Genomic DNA, 22424 nt, shown 5'->3' with positions numbered 1-22424 from the left:
GCTGCTGTCAGCGACTTTTTTACCATTCTTGGCCTTGCAAGAGCGGTTGTCTGGCTGTGGCAAGTAGCCCTCCACACAGGAGCAAGAATAAGAGCCTTCAGTGTTGGTGCACGTCTGACTGCACGTCCCATACATGGTGCACTCATCGAAATCTGCATACATTTGAATCCACCAATGAACATTTCATGCATTTTATACAGCACATAAACACGCTTATTCATTGGATTCAAAAACTTCATCTGATGAGCTGTCCTGCGAGTGGATACTGTGTTCCAAATTGTTAGCCTAATAGCATAATTGCCTCAGTTATGTTTCATCATTTTTGAAAAACAAAAAGAAACTTCTTTTAGCAAGCAGATTTTGTATTTATTGATATCAAGTAAGTTAAAAATGACATCAGCAATCATGCTATGGGGCAAATAAAATTATATGGCATAGGCTGGTTTTGTTCTTTTTATTTTGCCCATTATTATTATTATTATTATTATTATTATTATTATTATTAAAACCCCAGGCACCCTATAGTGGCCTACCATCTCCCTCACCATTATTCCGGCACAAAATCTTACTGTGGACATGGTAGCCACCCAGAATTAGCTATTTGGGCCACTAAAAGTCGCATGGCATTTGTTGGTAAATAAAACTGGATGGAATTCTTCTTATGATCATTGGTAAGGGGTGGTTGAAATGCGCCTTAACGTTTTGCGCCCTTGGAGGGTCTTTTACCAGCAGCAGACACTCATAATATGATTTTGCCTGACATCAATTGTCCTTACAACGATCATTCAGAGGAATACGTAAGTCAAAGCAACAATTCCATGTTCAAAGCAAACACGGTGAAGCAGCATTTCACTGTTATGCTGCATGGAAATGCAAGTGAAGTCAGCCGCGGGTATAAAAGCTTTTAAATACAGGTTAAAAATAAATTTTTGAATCAGTTTCACAGTACGATCTTTTAGTAATTTCAGAAACCTACTTTGATTTATTTAGGTTTGAATCTTTTAAATGCTTTTAAACTCTTCTGCTGTTTTTAAATGTTGTCAATGTACGTTCTAGTAATGTTGGCAAGCTTCTTCATTTTATCCGTTTTGCTTCCGACTGTTGTTAGCTGTTGTGTTGCGAATGATTTTAGGTGTTGTATTTTGTGAAGCACATTGAGTTGCCTTGTGTATGAAATGTGCCGTATAAATAAAGCTGCCTTGCATTGCCCTTCATCTGAATGAAACCATTTGCTAAGGACTGCTTGAAATGATTTCCTTGAAAATTGCAATATTTCCGTTCCTTCCGCAAGACTATTTCACACTTTTTATCAACTGGATGATTCCCCCCCCAACCCAGCATGACTGCTGAAATCTGTGACTTGTTTAATAATTTGAAAAAGCAGCCTGAAGCAAATTTTCTTTAATTGGGCTTAGCTGGGGAATTAATGAGCATACCTGTCTGAGAAATGTGTGACCTAAACAGTAACATTGCCAGAAAAACAATTCAATTCAAATTTTCATTTAACGTAACTCCTATAGTTATATATATATATATATATATATATATATATATATATATATATATATATATATATATATATATATATATACATAATTTGGAACAAAGTGTACAGTATAGAGCACATATACTCCACGTTTTCAAAAAATGTGCATAAACCTGTACATACAACTCACCTTTGCACGCTTTCTTATCTAAGCTGATCTCAAAACCACTTTTACAGTAACAGGCGGGTCCTGCTGGAGTCACCGCACAATTATCCTGACAGCCCATGAGTGAGCAGTTGGATATAAACTCTGTGGAGGCAGAAAAAGAGGCAGGGGAGACATTATTTGACAAAGCATCAATTGTGGAACAAGTGCAAAGACATACTGTCCGTAACATAGCAGGACATATACTGTATTTTGTGGTAAGATGAAAGTAATTAGTGCATTTGTGGTGGTGATAGAGAGAGGATTGGGGCGTCCATTAGTGCAAGAATCCATTCAACGTACTGCAAAACTCAGGTTTAATTCATTCTGCTGGGAACTGGAACACTTAAAGCTGCCAGGATACACATTCTGGGGAATATTTACAAGTCAGCATGTGAGCTGAAGTACATAGTGTGTGCGTGTGTGCGTATTATTGGATGTAACTACAGCGTGTGGCCAGAGTTGTTCTAGTGACAGTGCAAATAATAGGTTTAAGAATAAAAGATCCAGAGTCAGCTCAGTAACTCACTACCACTTGAAATGTTATCCTTGAATAAATTGTATTCAAGCAGATTGAATTGTCCCAACAAGTTGCGCTTTTCCAATTGGTCTTCAGTTAAACGGCTCATTATTTGACTAAGAAGCACAGGAATAAAAAAGAAAAAAAAAAAGAAAAACACTAAAAGAGCACAAGGCAGTGAAGGGAGAAATCAGACGGTATTTTTTATTTTTTTGCTCTTTTCAGCACTGAAATGTTTGCTATCATACTTAGATTCCTCTTTTTGTCCCGTTTAAATGTTGTTTTTGGTCACAGTAGCACATTTGCTATTATGTCAGACAGCCTCAGTCGCACTGAACTGGTCTTCACTGCTACTGCAGGACATTGGAATCTGCCTTAAAAAACAGAATTTGAACTCCCACTTACAGTTTGAGGAAAGGTCATTAAAGTGGAAGTCAACCATACCAACCAGTTAATGACGTTAAAAGACGCTAATCCTTACTAGTAATTGATTTTTCTTTTCTTATTTAACACGTTTGTCCGTCTATAAGTAAAAATAAATAAATAAATAAATAAATACATAATAATAATAATAATAAAAAAAAATAAAAAAAACTTAACTTTGTGTGTGTACAATGACATCCAAGACGATTCCCCGTACAAGTCGCATTGCTCACCTGCTTATGAAATTACAAATTTATATGTTTTGATTGTGGCCGGCTGATTAATTAGTCCGACATTACAATTCTTTTATTTATTTTACAAAATCATCTCGCGGGCCGGATTAAACGCTTTTGCGGGCCCGATCCGGCCCACGGGCCGTATGTTTGACACCCCTGGTCTAGAAGGACTGCACAGCACATATTATTGTCAAAAAAAATAATTGAGGACTTTTTTTTAAACTTATTTCTAACTTTTAACACCTGAATTTCCCCTCTGTAAATCATTAAAGCATAATCTTACCTTATTGCCTTAAAATTGTGATTTTAGTTTTATGTTATTGTTTGTTTGTTTTTTCCTTGTGTTTTTTTTCTGCTTTTTTTTTTTTTTTGCTTGTTTGTTATTTTTTTTAACCCACATTTTTTTGTTTTTATATTTTTTTTTGGTGGTGGGGGGGGGACCAGACAGTTCCACAATCAACCACTTCTGGTCCAAACTAAACAGTAGTAATAAGAAAGACAACTACACACAAACAAGAACAGTTTAACGAGGAAGCCATGCACAAATTCAAATGCAGAAGAACAAAAACACTAACACGCAACAATCACACCTTCCTGTCAGTTGACCATCTCAAGATAGACTATAAATCCCAGTGACTCATCTCTCTTCTTTCACACACAGACTGACATACACACAAATACATAAACACAAACTCACACACACCTCAGTCTAATCTACCAGTCACAAGTGAATCACTTTACCCAGAAAGACAAAAATCACATCAACATGCAAACTGTTGCAGCAATAGAGCCTGGAAAAGAATTGCTTCTTCAAGAAACTATTTTACAAAAACAACTGTGTTCCCACATAATTACATAATAGCATAACTCATTTGTTTGTCTTCTTTCAACAGTCTCTGTTGAAATGAAGCTGATGTGGTTTCAGTGGAAAAAAAAAAAAAGTGTCTGATGAGTAACTTGACTAAAATGTGCTGCGGCTGATTTTGACGCAACGCGGCAAATCCGAAAAACGGACGACAGCACGCCGTATGCAAACCTTTGCGCAAGCTTCACAGGCTCGCAGGCACACACCGCAGTTAAAATTACAGGCATGGCCGGAATTTTCCAAAACAAGCCTGAGCACTCGACAACTCAGACGTGTTTGGTAAAGCTACACAGGCAGCAATGTAAACAACCTCATGTGATGAATACCCCGGTAAAATAGTGGCTTTGAACTCAGGATCATAACAGCTGACATTCATCTGATGATTAGGCTCTACTTTTGTATTAAATGTCCATCTTAATATTTGCTCCAAAAACTGAAGAGCACATTCAAAATCCTTTAATTCACCTTATCACTAATTGCTTTATTCAAAACTGATCAACATGCCAGTCACGTTCTCTTTTTGTCAACACATACAAATGTTGAAATCGTTCTCTATTTACACTTGTTTTCCCAAGACATCTTCATGAATAAAAGCTTTGTTCTCAATTGTTTTGTTTTGTTTTTTCTTTGTGGGCCATGTACCAATCTTAATAATTTAAATCTGGTCATTATTCGTGGTGCTGTGCATTTTTATAAAGAGTAAAAGGTTTCAAGGAGGCTAGCAGTCTACGCAGTCATTATTTATTTAATTTTGTTTTTGCGCTTAGCTTTGCAAAAAGACTCTCTGGTTTAAAGCTGTCCATGACCACCTTATTTTTCCAAATCGGGTTCGATTTTCCCCTCCCCTCAAATCAACAGGCAAATAGAGGCATTATTATGCTGTCACATTAAAAAACTGTGGCAGTACAAGTTGGAGGGCAAACTAGCTGAAATGATGATGGACGTGCTGTATCTTGCTTCATAAGCTGTCCTACAGGTGGCCGGGGTGGGCTTATTATTTATTAAATAAGGAGGTCTGTTGGTTGTTTTCATTCTGACCTAAATTGTGCACAAATCTGTGGAAAAATATTTGTACAAAGATGGCGAAATAAGATTAGACGGCTGCTTGCTATTATGCTTCTGTTTCGGTTTATTCATCGAAACAAAAATGGATCGCTAACATATCTTGTGCCCTTTATTTATGTTTTCTTCTGTTAATATTTTTTTCCAAAATACAAGAGGAACATTGTCAAATCCAGTGAATAACATGCACCCGTGAGTTACTGTATATGGCGATCCAAAATCATCCTTAAAAAGCAGTTTTTCCTCTGCACTTGTGTATAACACGGTCCCCGATTTTCTGGTATACTTAAAGATATACTTCACTTATTTAGCCTATTATAGCAATAAAAAGTTAATATTTTGTCTAGAATTAATTTGATATTTTCATTATTTTTCACGTACAATTAGTACCTTTAAAAACACATTTTGCAACTTGCTGTTAACTAAAAATGACATCACAAGGGCTCAGGTAACCAATCACAGCTCACCTGTTTTCTAGGTTTGGTCAAAAATGTGTTTTTATAAGTACTAATTGCACATGAAAAATAATGAAAATATCACATTTATTATAGGCAAAATATTCATGTTTGACTTCCAAAAATGGCTAAATAAATAAAGTATCCCTTTAAGTATCAGAGTGAATAATAAAGGTTCAAAACATACCAATGTAAACCTTTTCCAATTCTCATTAATTCATTCACAGCAACCCCCTTTTTGCTCCCTGGTGTTATAGAATATTGTGTTCTATTGCCATAAAAACATGGAACCTACCAAAAGAAAGATTAGTCTCATCTTTCATCAGGAGAAAAAGCATATCTCTATCTGTTTCCATTTTGCAGCAATTAGTATTAGAATATAGCTAAGTTTTATCATTATTCATAAATCTATTTAGAACTGTGGGGAAATCAGCTTGTTTGCAGCATGGCCCTGGTTGATCTCTTATATTCTACTGCCACCTGCTGGCTTTTCTTTGTAATAGCCACCATTGCTTCAACCGTTCTCTGCAGTTCAGAGGCTGCATCAAAACCTTCTGTATGTTCTAACATAAAAAACAAACAAACGTGTAAATCCGTCTTGGGGAAACTTAAATTTTTTTAAATAGAACGTATTAATATGTTTTTGGGAGCAAATGAGTTAAGCCCCCAACCACCCATCCAACCCGCCATTGATTTGCGATATTTTTTTCCCAACAAATAATTTGAATTATTCACAGAATTTTACAATAGTTCATTCAAATTTGGCACATGCATATCTGTCACCTTGCATCTCTGCCTCGTTTACGTATCAACTACTTTCTCCGAAGCATTCGCTATAATTACGACAAATTTGCAGCATCTGGCGACACTAAATAGTTGCTTGTCTCAGATAATGTCAGATTAACAAGAGGAGAATCCCCGTCCTAGCTGCCGCTTTGACTGACAGTCGCTCAATTGTCCACCCATTAGGGCCAAGTCGGGGATGAAGACAGCATCGCACACGCATGGAGACAATATCAGTTTGTCAGTAGATGTTGACAAGGTCGATATTTTATAAGCACAAACATAGCACATTGATTGATTTGGGCCTTGTGCGTCCTGCTGTTGCCGTCTTGATAAAAACTCGCCGTCTCTATCGGGGGTGTGCAGCACCGTTTTGATTGTGAGTCATAGTGGAATAAGCCCCCGGCTTCATGTAGTAATCAAAGCCTTCAGTTTTCACATAAATATATACACAGAACATCTGAACCCAGTGCACTCTGATAATATCGCCCTGATGCAGGGAATACATTTGCTACCACTACTTGACTGCTTTGGCACAGCAGGGAGATATCAGTATTGGGAATTTGAAGATATGCAAACAGTCGGTATTGCTAGTATTAATAACGCTGCTACGATGAAAGATGAAGTGTCAGCATACCTCTGCAATGAGGTCCTTCGTCCCAGCCGTCGGTGCAATCTGGAGCCCCGTTGCACAGCTTGCTCATGTGGATGCACAGCTCTGTCCCCCCACACTGGTACTCATTAGGTGGGCACTTTAACACGGCGCTGTGCGGGCCTTTGGGAGACACAAACACAAATATGGTCAACACAAAAGATTATCAGCATCCAGTTATAAGGAATAAATATTAGATATATCCTGATCAAGACTTTTCAGCTTCCAAACCAATTCGATTTTTTAAAATGTGCACTTCTGATATCGATCCGATACCTTTGCATACTTAGATACTTAGATGCTTAACTCATATTTCACAAATGCAATATTAATCAGAATGTTGTGTTTAGACTAAGGGGGGCACATAAAGTACAGCATATTATTGTAAAAAAACATTCCTAGGTTAAATATATTTGCCAATGCGATGCCATCCAAAACAAGAAAGAAACGGGGGGAAAAAAAAAAACTGGTTTTAATCATCCATCCATTATCTGAACGGCTTTGAGTTAAAAATGCTAAATTTATATGTATTTAATGCTTTTTGGAATATTTGCATTGAACATATGAGTCTAAATACATATTGGTATTGAATAATGTAAATAAATACACATTCAGATTATTGAAACAATTTGTGAATAGGTTTCAAATGGATTTTACACGATCAGGATTTTTTTGGCTGATCACCGATCACCGAGTTTGAAAAAAAAGAATGATAACCGATCACCGATTCAATCAGAAAGTGGAACCATTTGCGAGGCATAGGGACTGGCCCAGCCCACAAATAGCGAAAACACACAGCTAAATGACACCAATTGAAATGCATGGGAAAAAAAATGCAAAAAAATAAAATACTTAAAAAAAAAATTCTTCAACAAACACTGATGAATATAACGTGTTACAAAAATGAATGACTTCATTGAACGTTCGGACACATTAAGACATTACAGCCGATCGCCGATTTTGCAGAAAATACAAAGATATCGGTCAATCCCGATCCAGCCAATCAGATCGGTGTAAAGTCTAGTTTCAAATGACAGTGTTGCCTAAAATCCAAAAACCTCTTTGAGAGTGTCAATAAAAAAACACAAACAAACTGTATTGTTCTCACACTGTGTTGCTTTACCTCCATTACGTTTGCAAATAACGATAAACATAATCTTAGTTAAACCTCCCAAACTATAAATGTAATTTGTTGTACATTCAAATACAATCATTCAAGTCACTCTGTTTGGGTTTGCTCAAGAGGTCAATTACATTTGGTAGAAACACTGCATTTTCCAAAACTCCAGCAAACCTCATGCAGTATACAATAAAAACATGCAAGGAGATTTTTAAGCATCCATACAGACATCGCTTGTGGACCTCAAACAACCTCCCTGTAGATGTGCTACTTTGATTTGTCTCGCCTTCCACCAAAACAAACACGCTGGCAACGATTAAGCATTTCACATCGGGCCGGAAGGCTCCTGTCACTCCACAACATTTAACTTCATTTTATAGTGTGTGGAGTTGTCTGGATTTTACCATGCAACCTTCAAAGGCTGTGCTCAGGTCACAATCTGCTCAATGGTCGACCGCCAATTTGTTTGGATTTTAAAATCATGTATACTGGCAAGTCTGAATTTCGATTTGAGTGCCTTCAGCTTGGTCAATTGCGGACAGACAGAACTAGAAAAGATGCGACAATGGACCATCCCGCAACTCCCCCTGGACCCACGGCTGTGGTGTCCTTGAGCAAAACACACTACCCTGAATTGTTTATTCTTTCAATGAGTGCTACTAAATGTGCGTGTTTGCTGCATTCACTGCTACGATGGCTAAAATGCAGAAGACAAATTTTGGGAACAGGAATTCATATTTGTTTGGCCATAAATATGATTTTGTTTCTCCATCATGAATGTCAATCTGTCTACATCTGTCAACATCCTGTTTATGTATATTTCTAAATATTCTTGTGTAATGCCTGCGTGACAGAGATGTGTACTCTGATGTTTTGTGTGACCCCAGAAGAGGCATTTTCCCCAAAATGGCCGACCTCAGCACAGCAGCACTCCATTAGAAGAGGTTCCACTGAGACTCTAATTCTGTCCTGGGTGTAACGAGTTTCCCACAGCCTTCATGAAAAAGTGATGATCCTCAACAACGTTCAAGGCGGTCAGGCTTGATTCATATTTTATGAGACAATAAAGTACCTTAAATAATAATGAAATACATGTTTGTGGACAAAAAATGCTTTGTAATGTTTGTGAAAATGGATTAAGATGTGTTGTATGACCATTACTCTGTTATCAACCAGTAATTTTTTTTTTTGTCTGAAACAATTGTTGATTGACAAATCCATAGCCTCTATTCCTCTTTTTTTTCAAGTTCTTTCACTTTGTTCACTCTTAAAACTGCTTGGTGAAAAGTAAATTGGGTGAAAAAGCTAACCCAGCATATACTCAGCAGATTGTGTTGAGGGATTTGACCCCTGACGTTGGGTCAAGGTTTCGATCGAACAAGGGGTAAAAACTACCCACGCGTTCTATCCTTGAGGCATCCGTATGGCCGCCGTACGGAAAACGCACCGCGTACGTTCCGCAGCCAGTGTGAATTGGGCTTTAGCCTCTTGTAAGGTGAGGCCACAGCCATGTAATATAATTAGTGATTACTAGACCTACAACTATATTAAAAAAAATGTACGTTGCTGTGATAGAACTTTTTTTTTTGCATATTATTGAACTCAATAGTGGGTTTTTAAATTCAATGAATTACTAGTTCACCACTAGAATGCACTAAAGATTACATAGCGTCACTTTAAAGCGACCAAGAAATTGGTTACCAGACTATCATTAAAGCTGATATTTTTATATTAATTTTATAACCAACATGTTCTACGAAGAAGAAGCAACTTTCCTCTGTCGCGGGTGATCACATTAAGTCATTAATTGCATGCTATGTTTTGCAGACTTTTTACACCTGACAAAACCCAAACAATTTCCATGGGCAGGCTATCTATCCTGATCAGGATTTGAACCGCAATCCTTGCGTCCATCCACAAAACTGTCCAAAACTGCCTCAGCTCTTCAGCCCACCTAAATCCAGTCTTCAACCCAATCTGCTGGGTCAAAAAAATTATCCAACCTTGAGTAAGAGTAACTCAATCTGCTCAAAATCCACAGCTATCCAGTGAGTCAAAACAAACCAGGATTTTTTAAAAATGTTCTCTCCCTTTAAGGATCGACTGTACAGCAGCTTTACAGGGCAACCACAAGGCTGACATACTGTGGCCATGGAGGAAAAGTAGCAGAACTACAAATACACTATTATCCGTCCCAAACGAGCCCCTTCAATGCATCGACAGCATGCGCACATCCACACAGAGACTAAACACCCACAATAAGCATGCCAAGGCAGTGGCATGCAGGCTTGCACGCTGGTGTTTGCTGAGAGATATCTTTGGGATCACCAAGAGAGAAAATATATCTCGAGTAAACACCAGTCTGGGCAGACTTTCTCAAATTCCTCAAAGATCTTTGCAGCCTGAATTTAAGAAACAAGTGAATAGACGGCCACAATCAAAGCACAGACGCTTTTTTGACTTAGCGATCCTCGACTGAACTTTTTTTTTTCCTGGATGAGGTTTTGCTGCCTTGTGACTCTGACCAGTATTTCATCCACAAAAGGACAAATGACTCAGCAATAAGTTTGTCCTGTTGCCCACCATTTTGTGTAACCTCTCCCAACGGCTGTCACATACTTTCCAAGTCGAAGGGCTGTGGGACATGATTAATGGACAAAACAAAGGCACAAATTGTTTTGTTTTTTTCCTTTTGAAGTGGGATTCATCATAGCAACTAATTAATGTTCACTAAAATCATTGCTTTCTAATATTGAGGAAACCCCCTTTTAAAAAAAATATATATATATATATTTTAATTGTAATCATACGTTATTAGTGAAACAATCTTCCATGAAGAAATGCAATCAAAAGCAACTAAGGATATCCAAACGTTGCAATACATTATAACGATATGAACCTCACGACACAATAGTTATCATGATATTGTATGGAGGAAGGCGATATTAAAAAAGGTCACAATACTGTAAAAAAATGCTCACACTATAAAAAAAGGCACAATATTGTGCTTTTTTTTTTTTTACAGAATAGCAATGCATATAACATATAATCTATAATAACACTTAACATTGAGGCACTTACTTGCTCTTGCACGCACACATTGAGTTACTCCACATATTGACTCAATTCATAAGCAAATTACATTCCCCGTCATCTGATGATTACCATGGATTTTAAACATAGAAGGGCCAAAACATGCCGTATAAAAATTAAACTGCACTTAAAAACTAACCACCAGAGGGTGCTAGAACTGCACAAATGGAAATCAACTTGACATTATTAACAGATGCGCTGCTTTACATATCGTGACATGACGACAAGGATATTGTGGCAGTTTTAGTATCGCAATATCACGATATTGCCGTTCTTGTTACATCCATAGGAGCAAGATATATTTTTTTACGTTTTTAAATGATTACATTTGTTTGCAATGGCAGCAAGCTAAGAAGAAAAAACAAGTTTGAAAGTAACTTCATAATGAGCTACTGTGCACGCTATGAGTAAACAAACGGTAAAACAGCAGAAGACGACAGTGGAGGCATGTTAGCACAATAGCATCAGGGTGACGTGTTACGTTCTCCCCCGTGCTGGTTCTCCTATCGCTAAGCTGCCGACTTAACACGGGACAACAAAGCCCCCCATTTTGGATTAATACATTTGATAAAGAACAGGGAGCCATAATAACAGCAGGCGGGGGCCTTGCCATCAAACAGCTGACCCAAGCCTACTCATGTTTGGCCAAGGGATTAAATATGAGAAAAAAATCAAATACAAGGTGTTAGCTAGTACGCTTTAGACGTCGAGAAACCAAACGGCCGGATGCTTTGTTTGGCGCACGTTTCTGCGTCATATCGGACTGATGGGCTGTATTATCAACCAGTCTGCAAAGCAGAAGCGACATATAAACCAAACCTGTGCTCGCTTGATAAGAAGAAGCTGTGAAGTGCCACAAGTAAGGAAGAAATAACCACAACGAAATGAAGTGTAAAACAGACCGTTGCATCAGACATTCTAACAACGTCTGAAGTAAACCTCAACAAGACTCATCCTTCAGAGGTCACATGGAATAAATTTTTCCTGCCACATGTGTTACGTTGAATAAATGTGCGGTCAATTACCAGAGTAAGAAAACAATTGAAGTGATGGAAAAGAAAAGAGAAAGAATAGGCGAGCCTCGCAGGAGCTAATTGAACACCTCATTCATAGGAAGTGGTCCAAAGTCCCACAAGGCCTCATTCTTCTGTGAGCTGGCAGCAGATAGAAGGCCTGCAATGGAAATGGCTGCTAATTTAAAGCAAACGCGGCCTTTCATTCAATATTCCTCTGTGGTGGTGAAGCGCGGTTATCTGGCAGAAACGCTGTTGTCTTGAATTGACTAATATTTTCCATATCCGTGATGTCGGACGGCATCCAAGCTGTTCAAATTTCTAAACGTTCCGTTCCATTTAGATAAATAATTCCTTCTGAACTAAAACCAAAGTGATTATATAATCTTTAGTAACTGCACTAGTGATTTTTAAAGTAACTATCAACATTCTTACCTATGTACAAGCATAAAAAGAAGCCAAACACCACCAATGAAACAACCAATCATGGCTCAGACTCAGAAAACAGGTGAGCCGTGATGGTCGTTACCTGCGCCCAGAGCAACTGTGATGTCATCTTTAGTCGACAGCAAGTGATAAGATGGCCACTCCCCTGAGATGGATAAAAACAGTTGGATTCATATTCACTCATATTCCACAAATGCAGTGTTAATCGGAATACAGTACTGTGTTTAGACTAGTGGTGTTGAATAGAACATAATGAAAATTTTTGGGTTGACTTCCCCTTGAAATGTTGTATCTTGCAAAAAAAAAAAAAAAAAAAGATAAAGCAGGTTCTCAGTCTACTATTCCAGCCAAACATTTTTTTTCTATCAAAGCGAGACGTGCAGGATTGCAAACACTTTGCACGCGTAGAGTCATTAAGTCGCTGCACACAGATGGATCACATGCTGCATCGGGCAGTGATGGAGTCAGGCCACGCGAAATAAAGCCATTGTTTGATCACATAAGTCGGCTGCGGCCCCATACAAAGCACACTGAGCTGCCGTGTTGTAAGCGGTGTCATGTGCACACCTTGAAGTGTGGCACGGCCGGGGACTGGTAGAGCCATGAGACACGCAAGGGATTGATTGATTACTATTGGTACAAATATATATTTATTAGTCCTTCAAGTCGAGAATCTCATTTTACTCGTGTCATTTGTGAGGGGTGTTTTTGCAAAATTTTAATTCCCATTTATTTTAGAAGCACTTTGTTCTTTTCAGTCATTCACTTTTCTACAGTTTACCAAGATTTAATTTAACATTTAATGGAAAAGCAGTTCTTATCCTGAGACATTCCACATTTTTATCCATATGAGAAGGCGGCCATTTTTCTACTTGCTGTCGAGTAAAAATAAAGTCTCAGGTAACAACCAATCACAGCTCAGTTTCACAAAACAGGTGAGCTGTGATGGGTCGTTACCTGAGCCCTGAGCAAATGTGATGTCATCTTCAGTCCACAGCAAGTGGCAAAATGGCCGCACCCTGAGATGGATAAAAAAGGCTTGATTTTGCCGCATAACTCATATTCCACAAATGTAATATGAATCACAATGTCATGTTTAGATTAGTGAGGTCACACATAAAATATTATTAATAAGAAATGTTTAACGTTGACATCTCCTTTAACTCTAAAGATATACATTACAATTGAATGCAAATTTCCAGAAGGGAAGTAACTGACTAGTCATTTTAATTATAAGGATTAAAAGCAGATTTCAACTTCATTTGTCAAAATATTACCACGTAAATTGAAAATGAGATGACTTCTTCTCACTACAAGAGCAGTTTATTAGTCAGATTATATTATTCAGATGCCACTCTTCCAACACAACCCACACATTATGCCTGACAGTGATGTAACCACACTTGCCATGGCAACAAGTGTCACTGGGTTCTCTTACAAGAATCTATATAAAAGGATCATTCCCCAATATATGCTCGAAAAACACTTTCTACTAGGTTTTGGTCATGCAATATAATCCTTCGACTGTTCACAGATGTCTGCCAACCAGATGAATAATTGAGTACAGTGATCCATAAATATACCTCATAAATAAATAGTATTGCACCAGTTTAACACCATCAGCCGTTAATGTCACTAAAAGATTTTTTTTCTGACCACTGAAGATGAGGCCACCGCTGACCAGCTGGCCCTGTCTGTGACGCCCATGGCCTGAATGACGCACTCTTGGATGAAGAAACTAAATGTTGACCTGGCGCCCTAAGGGAACTGTTTGACCCGCCTCCACCGTCTGCCTTGCCAATAAAAAAAAGAAGAAGAAAAAAAACTCCCATACAAATTGGACAAAGTAACCGCAACACTCCAAAGTTTCAAAAGGACTGTGAAAGGACGCAGGATAGTCTTGAATAACATTTTCACATATTGTGATGGGAAAACTGTTTGATTCTAATCTGACTGAAGCTTTCCTTTTTTCACAATTTACTGTCGGTTAACACCTGTGCTACACCCTTTTTCACACTGCACTTGATAGTTGGATCCCTGCTCGCACCCAGCTCTTCAAAAAAATCAACACCGCATTTGTATCCTTCATTGGGGGGGCTCCAGGGAGAGCTGGCAAGGTGACAAGCTTTGCAGGAGGCCCAAATCCAGCTCTCCATAGCACAACAAACTTCTCTAAATACAGCAGTTTGACTTCTCCTTGGGAGAGGGGATAAACCACTGAGCAAACACTTCTATCATGCAAAGGTAAACAAGATTTATTCAAGACAAATCGCCAGCTATCCCAAGCAAATAAACATACTGTACAATATTTATGTAGGTGAAGGAAGAGAGAAAGCAAACAACTAGACATTGGAATTCAGCTGTGATGTTTGAAGCATAACCAATTTTTTCACAGCAAATATACACTAGTATATTTTAATTGCAAACAATTTGCTTCAAGTGAGTAGCAAATTAATTTCAGAATTTTTTTTACTCATTATTCGATTTACAATATCCTTTTTTAATGACGGGATTATCGGCTGGGCTGATTATCAGCATCTGCCTTTTTATGAATCTAATGGCTGATAGAGCTGGTAGCTCAATCAGTGGTGAATGCTTGCAAACTTAGCGAATTTATGGTTTTCAACAAGAATATGTAAGATGCTCACAGACAGTTTTTACTTTTTGCAAAGACATTTCGAACATATTCAGACAATTCTTCACTGTGTGCGCAAATCTTTTGAAACCTTTTTATAAACCCTGACAAAAACCCCAAATTAGCTACATTCGCATGCATCTGAGACACAGGGAACTTTTCATTTATGACTTTATTTAAAATTTGCACACAAAAAAAAAAATGCAGCTGACACTGGGAACTCCCTACCCTTTTTATTTATTTATTTTTAAATAAAATAAAAATACAATTAAGAAATTATGTTGAAATTTTGGAAAACTTTACTTCCAGTTGAAAACTTTTGGGAACTATTTACTTATTTTTAAATTTAGCTTAAGCTTTAGCTTTAGCGTCCTTCAATTTTTGCTATATTTTTTAAACAAAGTTGTTAATTTCATGTTTGCAATTGTTTTGTTTTGTTTTTTACGCGAATAGTTTTCTCTTTTACTGCAAATGAATATCGGCATGAAATCGAGAGCAGGTCTGGATGCATGGAAGAATACTCGAAAACTTGGAAGAACAGCTTGCATGGAGGAGTAGCGATAAGATACCTCGACGCTCTGAGAAAAAAAAAACTCGACTTACTGACAAAAATGTCATTCTGTAACTCCCGCAACAGCAATGCACATTTTGTATGATAGAATAGCCGATTATCGGCGCCGATATTTGGCATTTTGACAAATATCGGCATCGGCCATGTTTTGAATCTGAAGGCCGATAAAGCTCACTGAGCAGGGGATACTTGCGAACGTAGCGAATTTGGGGTTTTCATCAGGATTTGTAAGATGTTCGCAGTCAGTTTTTATTTGTCGTAAACACATTTGGAACATATTCACACAATTTTTCACCGCAAAAATCTTTTTGAAACGTTTTTACGAACCCTAACAAAAACCCCAAATGAGCTACATTCACATGAATTTGTTACTCAGTGAGAAATTATATATAGTTTGAAAGAATTCCCCCCCCTCCCCATTTTACTGCAAATGAATATCGGCTTGAAATATCGGTTATCGGCCAACTTGACTACAAATAATCTGTATCGGTATCGGCCTTGAAAAAACCATATCGGTCTATCACTAAATATGACAAAATAGCACTCACAAATACAAAATCTAAATACATGGCTAAGACTAAGACTCACACTTACAGGACCTCACCATAGCAGCTGACATCATCATCGTCACAAGAAGAGACAAAGCAACTGCATAGCAACTGACAGCATCATCATCACATGGGACAAATACAGGACCATAACAACACGATGACACCATGAACCAACCAAAACCGTCATAATACCTCTCTCGTTCACTGGGATAAGTTCCAGCATGACTCTGAACAGGATGGGTGGATGGATGGATGGATGGATGGATGGATGGATGGATGGAAAAGTACATGATTTTCACAAAGAAAATGGAAAGATCTGTTACTAATCTGGCACCAATGTACCATTTAATTGCTTACATGTATGGTTGTCATATTGGGATAAACAGTTTTAATATGTGTTAAGCACAAACCCCATTGCCAGCCATATAAAAACACTTGGCGTCTGAGCTTTGCTACCCTGATGTACTGCTCTAACTCAGCATAACAAAACTTTCTTTACGAGGACACATTTATTTGCCTCATGAATAATTGGTAAGATTTACTTCTATTGTGTAAATTGAGTGCCAAACGATTATGTATAACACAAATAGAAAGCAAAAGGGGGACAAACCAATGCAATATTAATTTGTGTTTATTTCAGAAATGTAATTAAAGGTAGTATTATCATGGTGGTGGACTTTTTAGCTCGCATGGCAAGGAAATGGTGGCCACTAGAGGTGATGTGCTACTATAACATTTGGGCCCTCCATGCCGAATTATTTAGAACAGATGTGGAATGATAATGCCTTTTTCAACAGTGTGATCTTCAAGTGAACCAGGTGGCTAACATCCCATTAGAGAGCCATGCTCATGACAGGTGTTGGTCACAAAAACGACATCGTCATCCTCAAAGATCGTGCCACCAGCTCAAACCAGATGTTCAGCATCTAAGTTAATGCCTTCACTTAGTCCAAATGTATTATTTCAGCTCATCTTGCACACACGGCTGTATCCTAATCTCTCCCGTTGTCCCAGTCTGTCTCGTGTGTCCCCTTAGAGTGCCTCTGGCCTTCCCAGCACTGTCTGTGGGGAGCCCTGCTGGGATTACATAATGATCTTTTTTTTTCTCTCTCTCTTCAATTTAAACCCCTGACACGCTTTTCTTGGCTGAACACAGTCTGGGCCCTCTTGTCCTTCTTCATGGGGGCAGCTTTGGCCAGACTTGTCTAAAAATGGCCTAGACTGGTGGCTGGCAGACCAGCACACCCTTAAATATAGTGGGTTGTATATGCTGACATTTAGCTGTTGCTGCTGTTTGCCTAAGCATCAATAAAAGGGATAAAATATCCTGACCTGAACTTTAGAAAGATGATTTTGACTGCTGAATTTCTCAAACTGGAGCATTGGAACCGCCTTCATGGGTCAACTGTCGGATATGTTACCGCAAAAAAAAAAAAAAAAAAAAAAAAAAAAAAAAAAATAAACGGCTAATTGCTGCTTAGGTAGTAAACAGGCTGTAAAAGAGTCCTTATTACAGGTAGCGGATGTCAGCATTATACTTGTTATGTTTCAAAGGCCACCTTACTTTTGATGCGGGAACCCCGTAGGACCTATAAAAATTCTATAGTCTAGGAGCTCAAAGAGGTCCTACACCATGTTGTAGCTCGGCTTATTGTTGATCAGTACTGTAGATCTGTATAACGGGGCATATGCCCAAACAACCATTCAGTTTTTGTTGTCCTCTGTCAGTATCCCTCTATCCCAGTCTGGCCCAGCACCCCAGGGTACAAAGAACAGCATTGTGGGAGAAACACAGCAGCTGCAGTGGACAGTGGCTGACTTCACTGGCAATAGCCACACCACCGACAAGGGCCACTGTGAAACTGCATCCACGTAAAGAATCAATAAACCTTCCTTATGCATCCTTGAACCAAAAGCTTCCTCAAAAAGTGCACCATCACAATAAACAGGCTGAAGGACACTGGGGGTAGTGGAAAAGCTTGTGAGTCAGAGGCCGGCCTTACATCATAAGGACAAAAGTATGACGGCGGGAAGAAGACGATGGTAGTCTGCAGTTCCAAAGATAACCACAATTATAGTCCATTTTAACTCATGTAACCTTAACTGGCCACTGTATTTAAAAAAACTATCATATAATGTGAAACTTAACGCCCTTTCGCCTTTGCCAGGTACCACTAGTCTCCGCATGGCTCTGTTAACGTTGTATGCTTTTCTATTGGTAAAACTAGCCGTGAAACGAAACACCTGGTTGCTTTTTAGTCAAGCAGATTCATCATCACTTAATGCTAGCGTTAGCTTGCATTGTTTTTATACCTTTGCTGTGGACACTGCAGCTTCACAATTTCCACTTTATTGCAGCGGTCTATATCCTCTTCCCTCAGTGTCCTCTTGAATAAACTTACAATAAAATGTCAATTGGAAAATAAGTATATTAGCCGCTAAAAAATCTGAACACCTAAACCACACAAATTACACTGACTAACTGTAACACCCCTTCTTGTTGTGTACGCCTTAGCAAAAGCTAAAGCTAACCGCCAGCGGTTCTTATTATTACCACAAAGCTTAGAGAATATATGCCTGGGAGTACTGTTAAATGTTCTATTTGTATGTGCTAATGCTGTTTTTATGTTAAAGCAAGTTGTTTGATGACTTAAAATGACCGCAAAAAGAGATGTTAATTTCCATTAGCTTCTTTAATTATGGCGTTTGGCGGCAGACTTGTTAGGCTAATTATAATGCTGTGTTGAAAGAACTACTTTGCATGAACATTTATGACAAATGGCTTGAAGTAAGAACACTCTGCCTCTCATTTCAACAACTGGTAAGCTATCTGCCAAACTAAACACTGCATGCTGAGAGAGGGCAAGACATGTAAAAGTACAAAAGAAGTAAAAAACTGTCAACCTTACAGTGGAAATAATTGAGTGAAAACAACACTAATTAACGTGTAAAATAACATTGAACAAGTGAAATTACAATAGAAACATCCATCAATCTTCTTAATTTACTACTCACAAGGGTCACGGGGGTGCTGGAGCCTATCCCAGCTGGCTTCGGGCTGTAGGCGGGGTACACCCTGAACTGGTTGCCAGCCAATTGCAGACAATAAAAACATGCACAAGAAAACTAATATGTCTCGGTTATTGATATGTTGAAGGGGAAGGGGGGGGGGGGGGGGGTACTTGAAATTTATCAACAGTAAACATGATTTTGGTGAGTTAAAGAGTTTTAGCTGCATGGGTTAAAACTGGGGAAAAGTTGTGGTTTCTAGTCTGAATTCTATGGTAGTCGACTTAGTACTGACAGTGTCTAAAGTGGATCAAATAAAGGACAAGTTGGTTCTCCACCCTTGTTGTGGTTTGATAGTGTGTCTCTTTCTGATGCGTTTAATGTGACAACATGCTTTTCGCAGTTTCTCTATTTTCAAGTGAAAATCCAAACATCATGTACGGTATAACCGTTTTCTCACATTTGAAAGTGTGTCTGGGGGGATTTTTGTACATTCATCCACTGTTATTGACTTGCAATCTCTGATGTAGTTTATGGCCAAATGTGTTTAATGTGGTTGATGGAGATGTGCAATTGTGCTGCACCAGAAAAGGTTCTTCCCTCAGCTGTCGCCATGATTGTCCAAAATGTCTTTGCAAAAAGAATTAGGACTCAGAGGTACAAAGCAACCTCTGATTGATTAAAAGGTATTTCTCAATCCTTTTGCCCGCACACTTTTGCCCGTAGCTTGAAAGGCCTGTCTCTGACTCACAACCTTTTCCACTACCGCAGTGTGAAGTCAAGTTCCTTCAGTGCGCTATTCCCGTAAGTGTTGTTTTTCAGAAGTTCTGGAAGAAGCGAGCCGTAGAATGAGACAAGGGATGCAGTCACTGTTGTCTCTGTCCCAGATAAAGACATGGAAGCATGCTCGCCCGCAAATCAGAAGGAGGAAAGAGCAGGTTGTGCAAAACAGCAGGTTTCTCTATTGCTGTGGGCGCGTCTTTAATGACTTCCAGACCGACTCTCTTACAGTCTTTGCGTCTAGACTTTAACTTGAGGCTTCACCCCGGCCTCTCAGTCTCTAACTCTATGCCAACCCTCCAAAAACATGTCAGACGTACACACACGCGCACACACACTTTTTCCCCTACGTCCAAACGTTGGATCCTCTTGGAAAACTACCTCTGAAAAGCTGACCGGGGAGACACTGCACCTCTCATTCCCTTGCCAGGGATCCAGCCTGAGAACATTTCATCTCTAATGCAGACTTTGAAACTGTGGTTGTATTTTTTTTTTTTAGTTCATTCAGCTTGCATTTGTCTCATTAACTGCATCTTTGGGGCGTTGGGAGAAAAAAGGAAATCCCATCCAGATAAAAAAACAAACAAACAAACAAACATTGCAAATCTCCATGACGGGACAGCTTTAAGGCAAAATGACCTCCACGGATAGCAAACAAAATATCCCATTGTTTTCACCCGTCACACCAAATAAATTGAATAGACTATCAATCTAAGTCAGTCAGAGTGTGTTAAGGGGATCAAACACTGAAGTAGCCTGAAAACCATGTCTGCGGAACATAATTTACGTAAAATGTTCCTTTTCAAACTGCATTACATTCATTTGTAATTCAATGCGCTGCAAATAAATGAAGGTAAGTAGGTGTTATCAATGCATATCACACACTGCGCAGCATGAATTTACAAAAGAAAAACATCCTAAACCATCATGATGTCCATAAATTACATGATGCACATTTTTAGAGCTGGAGAAACATTCAGTTCCAGCTCCAATTATGTACTCTGAATGCTTAAATATCAGCCATGGATGACTATAGCTGTAAATTCAGCCAGGTCCACACATCTCAGAGTAAACAAAAATAAATGTATGACTTAAATGCAGACTTGTTTTTTCTTTGGAAACACTTACAAACATCCGGCTCCTCGTCTGAGCCGTCTGGACAGTCTTTCTCGCGGTCGCAGCGCCATCCCTTTGAGATACACGTCACGCCATCTTTACACACAAACTGCTTCGGGCTGCAGGTCTTTGGAGCTGAAAAGGAACAAATCAAAATATGTTAAACCACAAGAGTACAATAATCCTTTGGTGTCAATGATATTTATTCCTAAGGTCTCATTAGCCAGAGGCGTCTGTTTCGTTCTTTGCCAGTGGCTCTAATTAAACTGTGGACAGTTGCTGGCTGACTGAAAAGAAAAGTGGTTACACAAAAAATGTCTTGGAAAAGCTTTGCATGAACTTGATGTTGAGTTCCCAATGGTGCAACGCAATGATAAGAACAGATAACATCCCCTTTAGTTACAATCAAACATAATGTAGCCAAATTCTCATTGACCAGCAGACAGACAAGATCCGAGGTCACCAGAAGCAGAAGAAGTGATGTGGACTTTATGGAGGCCAGTTCGATTGAAATAAGCTTCCTAAATAAACATTTGTGTAATTTTATGTAAAAATCAATCAAGTCAAATATGGCTGTTTGAGATTTTGGGAACACAACATTGAGAGCATTATAAGGCAGGATAGCTTATTTTATACAAGGACTATGAATGTAAAAGACCTCAAAATGCAATTTAAGACACATTCTCTCCATCAAACATTTAGAGTGAATTACCAACTAGCCTATGTTCGCATCATTAAAAAAGAAGAACAGAAAGAAAGCAAAGCAACAGTCACTGGACTACTTGCTGTTGCCAGCCAGGCGCATGTTGCTAGCAGCTAGCAATGACATACAATGACGGTATAATTTACAAGCAGTTCCTTAGCATCCAGAATTAGCGATTGAATATGATTTCAGGAGGGTGTTGTGTTGATGTTGGAAGCTATATAATGGTAATAAAAGCTGATAACGCAAGTCAAAGGATACACCCTGAAGTTCCTGGACCGGTTGCCATTCAAGCACACAGCATACACAAACCTTTCACACTCACTAGCATGTTTTGGAACGTAACGTGACAAAGCCAGAGGAGAACATTCAAACTCCACACAAGAAAGGACTGTGAAGCAGACAAGCTTTCCGCTAACATGTTTAGAGTTAAATGTTAGCCTTTGCAAACACTTACAAACACTTGTAATCTCCTCAATGGTCAGCTGATGGTTAGCTTGGGTAAAGGTTAGCTTGGCATTGCATGTAGCTCTCGAGTGATTTGTAATGTTGTATGGGTGACACTGATCGAGTCCAATAAAACACAGGTATTATTGTTCCAATCTAAACACTTAAAGACATTTCTTGGACTCAAAAGTACATCACATCCATTCATGAATGGCACAGCACAGTGTTGTAACTGCATGTGAAAGGGGGGCG

At 38.7% G+C, this 22424-nt stretch overlaps 1 protein-coding gene across 5 annotated transcripts in view; it reads right to left on the bottom strand.

The window, feature by feature from the left end:
* Window positions 1–22424, bottom strand: part of LOC144023246 (low-density lipoprotein receptor-related protein 1-like) — a 120783-nt gene that overhangs the window by 80122 nt on the left and 18237 nt on the right. For all 5 annotated transcript variants that reach the window (XR_013284509.1, XM_077528453.1, XM_077528455.1 and 2 more), the window contains exons 2-5: window positions 21035–21157; window positions 6673–6810; window positions 1677–1796; window positions 24–152 (exon numbers count right to left, since the gene is read on the bottom strand). Coding sequence is in view for 4 of the 5 variants with exons in the window: in XM_077528453.1 (XP_077384579.1) it covers window positions 24–152; window positions 1677–1796; window positions 6673–6810; window positions 21035–21157 (510 nt within the window). In the remaining variant the exon portion in view is untranslated. The remainder of the gene's footprint in view (window positions 1–23; window positions 153–1676; window positions 1797–6672; window positions 6811–21034; window positions 21158–22424) is intronic.

The sequence above is a fragment of the Festucalex cinctus genome, chromosome 8 (assembly GCF_051991245.1).
Source record: "Festucalex cinctus isolate MCC-2025b chromosome 8, RoL_Fcin_1.0, whole genome shotgun sequence".
NCBI lineage: Eukaryota > Metazoa > Chordata > Actinopteri > Syngnathiformes > Syngnathidae > Festucalex > Festucalex cinctus.
The sequence above is the reverse complement of the archived record's forward strand: the minus strand, read 5'-3'. Positions and strand labels throughout refer to the sequence as shown.